Genomic DNA, 4,797 nt, shown 5'->3' on the forward strand with positions numbered 1-4,797 from the left:
TTTTTTTTTAATTATTTTTAAGAATAACGTAATTTATTCCTTTAGATACTTCTGTTCTCACAATGCTGGAATTCATATGATCACTTTACCAATGATGTCTCAATTAGAGGAATATATCAATGCACCAGAAGGTAAGAGATGATTTTTCACTGTCAAATTTGTACACGTTGTAAAATTTGTAAGGTGAACACATTTTCTTCAGAGAACGATGATGCTCGTCTACCGGTGCTTTCAATTCAGTCCAGCTCGCAATATTTAATTTGTAGAAGAATCAAGCACACCGAAATGAACGAAGCTACGCCGATTCTTGGAATCGGACTTCTTCAGGAACCATGCATTCTGATAGCTTTGTTACATAACGGTAATGTCGTCGCCCGATCTGTCATCGATCTCTACTACGTTCCAAAAATCGAACCTCCAGAGCCTATAATTGACAAGAAAGAAAAGGTGAACAATCTTTGAGTTATGAATTTTTCTGTTTTTACTTCAGTACTATAAATATCGTTTAATTATTTCTTTTAATACCAATGTTTTGAATGTCGTTTAAAAGAAAAAGACGTTTGTTTACATAAAAGTAATGCTTACAATACTCACACTACGTTAAACATAATATTTGATTATATAATATAAATTAAAGGTAGACAAGGAGAATTTTGACATGTACATAAAAAAATTACTGAAGCATGAAACATCACAACCTATTATAAAAATTGGATCGAAATCTGTGTCGTCGCGGGAATGTTTGCAGGTATTGAATTGAAAAAGTGAACGAATAATAATTCGTTTGGATGAGAATTAACGAAATAATTTTCATAATTAGCTTTTATATCACGCGACGGATATATTTCGTAAAGAACATTTTGCTAAACACGACACTGTAAGAGAAGAAATTGGTAAAAAGATGCGCGCATTGAAAGTAATGAAAACCCACCTATTAAAAGAATTGGATACTTTAATGGAAACAAAGAAAGAATTGCATCAGAATGCTGAACGTTTAGCTGAACGATACGAGGATATTAAGGATGAGCAAGAGAAATTGGCACAAAGGTAAAAGTAATTTTCAATAAAGAAAAAACATGCGTTCTTATAGTATAATGATGAACTATTTTGATGCCATGAAAGAATTATTATTCATTATGAAATTTCGATTCACAGAGCAAAAGAGGTATTACGATTAGTAAATTACAAAGAACCTTCTATGACTCCTATTGAAAGAGCAGAAGCAGAGGAATTAAAAAAAATGGAGATAAAAATAGAAGAAATGAAAATCAAATTGTTAGAACTTAAAAAGAAATCCGAACACCAAACTGGACATATAGAAAACAATGAATGCAGTGAAAAGAAAACAGAAATTGTATTTAGAAAAGATCAAGAAAAGACCATTAAAACCAGTCTTGGACATATGTACGTACTATTATTATTTCATAAAACTACATTGGCCAACTATGTAATAAGCCTGCCTTTTTTATTTTGCAGAGCAAACGATATGAAAGAGTTAATTGCAAAAATTAAAAAGCTTGAGGAAGAAGTGAGTATTTAAGTCAAATGATCAAAAATTTATTAGCGCTGTTTGTGACCAAATGTAAATTTGATTACTTTACTTCAAAATATAGGATTTGTGTACAATAAAAAGTCATTTTATTTGCAAAATAATTTATTACACTAGCTATACAAGTATCCTATATTCAGCCATTATTGACTTAAAGAATGCTTACAGTAGCATCTCCTTTAAATGTACGGTTTCTCTTTTAAATGTTAAGATATGAGTTATATAAAACATACACATATCACTTCCAATAAAAATATCATTAACATGAAATGAGAAACTATTGAATATTATAAATTATCGAAAGAGATAAATAACAATAATAGTATTTTTATATACTTCGATTTCAAATAAATTTATCGAATATGTACAGAAATAATAGAGATGCATTAAATTGTAAGTGCGATGAATTTATAATAAAATTGAGTAGATAAACAACATTGTTTTGAATAATTTTATCACTATACGTATGAAAAGATTTACATTGTTGTTTCTGAAACGATTCTATTGTACTTTTTAGTGATAAAAAGGAAAGTCCTAACGATTTATCTGCACATTATTTTTGCTCTATAATTATACTTCTTTTACCACGACAGATTGTTCAAGGCACAAAAATATAATGAGAAACATCGTTAGAATCTTCCATAACTTTCGATTGCAACAATTTTATTTCGAGCCGTAATTTTTCCTTTTCCATTTCTTGCTTTCGTATCTCGTTCGAATAACAGCTCATTTGTAACTTTAATTTATCCTTTTTCAGTTTTAACATTTCAGTTTCATGATATAGCTTCCCCTTCTCCGCACGAAGTACTGCCAGCTGTTCCTGAAGCAATTGCTGACTGGCCTCGTCTGACAGTATTACCTCAGATGCATCAATATCTGCTTTTACAGTTGTTGCTGACTTTGAACCATTTACCTCGCTGTCAGGTTCACTATCAGGTTCTGCCTCTGCGTTTGTACCTTCTTTCATAATCCAAATTCTAGAATTTGTATTTTCGTCGAAAGTATTCGGCGGTGATTTTGTTGCCTGTTGCGACTGTGGTGTAAGAGGTCTATTTTGTTCTTTAGGGGATGTCGATATTCTCTTTATTTTTTCCATGTCTGTAGTAGGTGTAATTGTTTCGATATCTAAGACTGACATAAAGTTATATTACGCGCCTATTTTTTCCATTAACAAAACAATTGTTATCATAATTATTGAAATTACCTCTAGTACTGGGAGATTGGCTAGCATCTACGGTATGTGACAAATGATTGTTACAGTAAGTATGAAATTCTCGCTCGTCTACGAATACAGAACCATCAGCATTTACGATAGATTCAACAATTACAGATGGGTCTTCATCTTGCATTACTAACTCTCCTACAATTTCACCATTTGCTGTTATAATATCCCCATTGTTATTTGTTCTCAATAGTTCGCCCTCTGTTGTATCAATTTCGTCTACTACTTCTTCTTGAGTTAATTGACCGCTATAAGAATCATCGCCACCATTTCCTTCACTTACTTCCAATTCAGTTGGTAATCCCTAAAAACAATTCCTTTAATTAAATATACTGCTGAATCATATATCATGAAATTAAATATCTTACATCTTGTCCCCAAGGAGATTCTTGTTCTTTTTTTATCCTCTTTATTGTTTGTGCAATTTCGTCTTCAGATTCAGAATAGATCTTTCTGTCAATATCTTTGCCTTGCATCTTCTCTATGTCATGAATCTTTTTAAACAGTTGATATGCTCTCTCTGGTGTTATATTCCTCTTTTGCTTATTTGCTGCTGCTATATTAAATAAATCTTTGGACCTAAGTATCTTGTTTGTTCGTAATCGTACATATTCTTTTAATCTCTTACGATCAATATGTAACTGCATAAGATCTTGTACTTCTTGTTTAATCTCACCACATAATTTTCTTTCTTGTGGAAGATTCTTAAACAATTCCTAATGAAACAGATAAAGTTACATAAAAAATTGTAAATTTAATTTAGAATTATTCAACTACAACTATTTACCTCTGAGATTTCATGATTATGTTCGTTATTGACACTAGTTACCTCTAATTTTGTACCATCTTTCGATGCCCTTAACATAATATGAGCAGGACAATTTGTTCTTATTGATCTACATAAAACAGTAGTAGGTATAATATAATATATTTAGAGATACATATAGATATTTATATTCATTTACTTCAAAATAATTAAAACTTTTGACCACCATAAATACAAGCATATTTTACTGAATAATACTTTAAACGTTCACTAATTGGACGAGCAGTTTTCATATGAGCACCGCTAACTGTTCTGCTATCTCTTCTCCAGTAATGGACTAGACTACGCTTTGAGAATTTCTCCAATTTAAGTTCCAGTTCTTCATAACTATCAAACATTTCCCCCAAATGGAAGGATACGTCTTCATCTTCCACAGTATTTACATCCATTATAAAAGCTACAGTTAGCAATCTATTTTATAATCAAACATGTGTTATTTATTAATTTGGAAATGCATATAAGTGTATAGAAAAGTTTTAATATCCATAAATAATTTTCGTGTCATTCTGCACAATATAAACGTCGCAAAAGCGAACATTATGAAAATTTATGTCGAATTTTAAAGTCGATAAAGATAGTGTATTGTACGTTAGAAATGAAATGAAGGTTAGAATATGTCAGGACAAATGAAATAACATCACTGCAGTTATTATTTGTATCATTGTTTAATTCGAGTTTTACTAACTGAACAAACCCCTCGATAATCATATAATTCAAACGAAAACATTGTTTCTTTTAGTCAAAATTTCGAGGTTAAATTTCAGTTTGATTGGCGTGGTAGAAGCCAGGACGATAGAACCGTGAACTCAGCCAGATAGAATTACTCAAGAACCGGACAAAGTCAGGCGGGATTTTTTGTTTCTTACTAATTTCCAGACTTTACAATGCAACTTACGTCTTGTCATATTTTTCGTAGTATTCCTTCTTTTTATTGACGTTTCATTATACCCAATTGACATGAAAACATGCATCGTGATTTTGCGCCATTTCTAACCCAAGACAAGTGACTGAACTACAGCGCAATTATTATAATTTGTTCTGCATTCAAATCACTTCATATTTTACAGAATTAAATAAAAACTAAAACAATTCACTAACTTTTTTCACACAAATAAGTTCGTTCATAATCTGTTATATTGAATGAACAAAATTTGTATAGATTATTATGAAGTGGAATAACCTATCATTTAGTATTACAGC

The 4,797-nt window shown here is 30.9% G+C and overlaps 2 protein-coding genes across 2 annotated transcripts in view; one reads left to right on the forward strand and one right to left on the reverse strand.

The window, feature by feature from the left end:
* LOC108572397 (nuclear pore complex protein Nup88) overlaps positions 1-1,540 on the forward strand; it is a 78,101-nt gene extending 76,561 nt beyond the window's left edge. The window contains exons 8-13 of the mRNA XM_017934632.1: positions 46-131; positions 203-447; positions 638-748; positions 821-1,047; positions 1,156-1,404; positions 1,477-1,540. Of these exons, the coding sequence (XP_017790121.1) occupies positions 46-131; positions 203-447; positions 638-748; positions 821-1,047; positions 1,156-1,404; positions 1,477-1,540 (982 nt within the window). The remainder of the gene's footprint in view (positions 1-45; positions 132-202; positions 448-637; positions 749-820; positions 1,048-1,155; positions 1,405-1,476) is intronic.
* A 607-nt stretch (positions 1,541-2,147) lies between these two features.
* LOC108572426 lies at positions 2,148-4,503 on the reverse strand. Its single transcript, XM_017934664.1, has 6 exons — positions 4,493-4,503; positions 3,749-4,008; positions 3,559-3,689; positions 3,140-3,487; positions 2,754-3,075; positions 2,148-2,680 (listed from the first exon to the last, which is right to left on the reverse strand). Exons 2-6 carry the CDS (start codon positions 3,984-3,986, stop codon positions 2,148-2,150), a joined length of 1,572 nt encoding a protein of 523 aa, XP_017790153.1. The 5' UTR covers positions 3,987-4,008; positions 4,493-4,503.
* Between the last annotated feature and the right edge of the window lie 294 nt (positions 4,504-4,797).

The sequence above is a fragment of the Habropoda laboriosa genome, unplaced genomic scaffold (assembly GCF_001263275.1).
Source record: "Habropoda laboriosa isolate 0110345459 unplaced genomic scaffold, ASM126327v1 scaffold65, whole genome shotgun sequence".
Classification (NCBI taxonomy): domain Eukaryota; kingdom Metazoa; phylum Arthropoda; class Insecta; order Hymenoptera; family Apidae; genus Habropoda; species Habropoda laboriosa.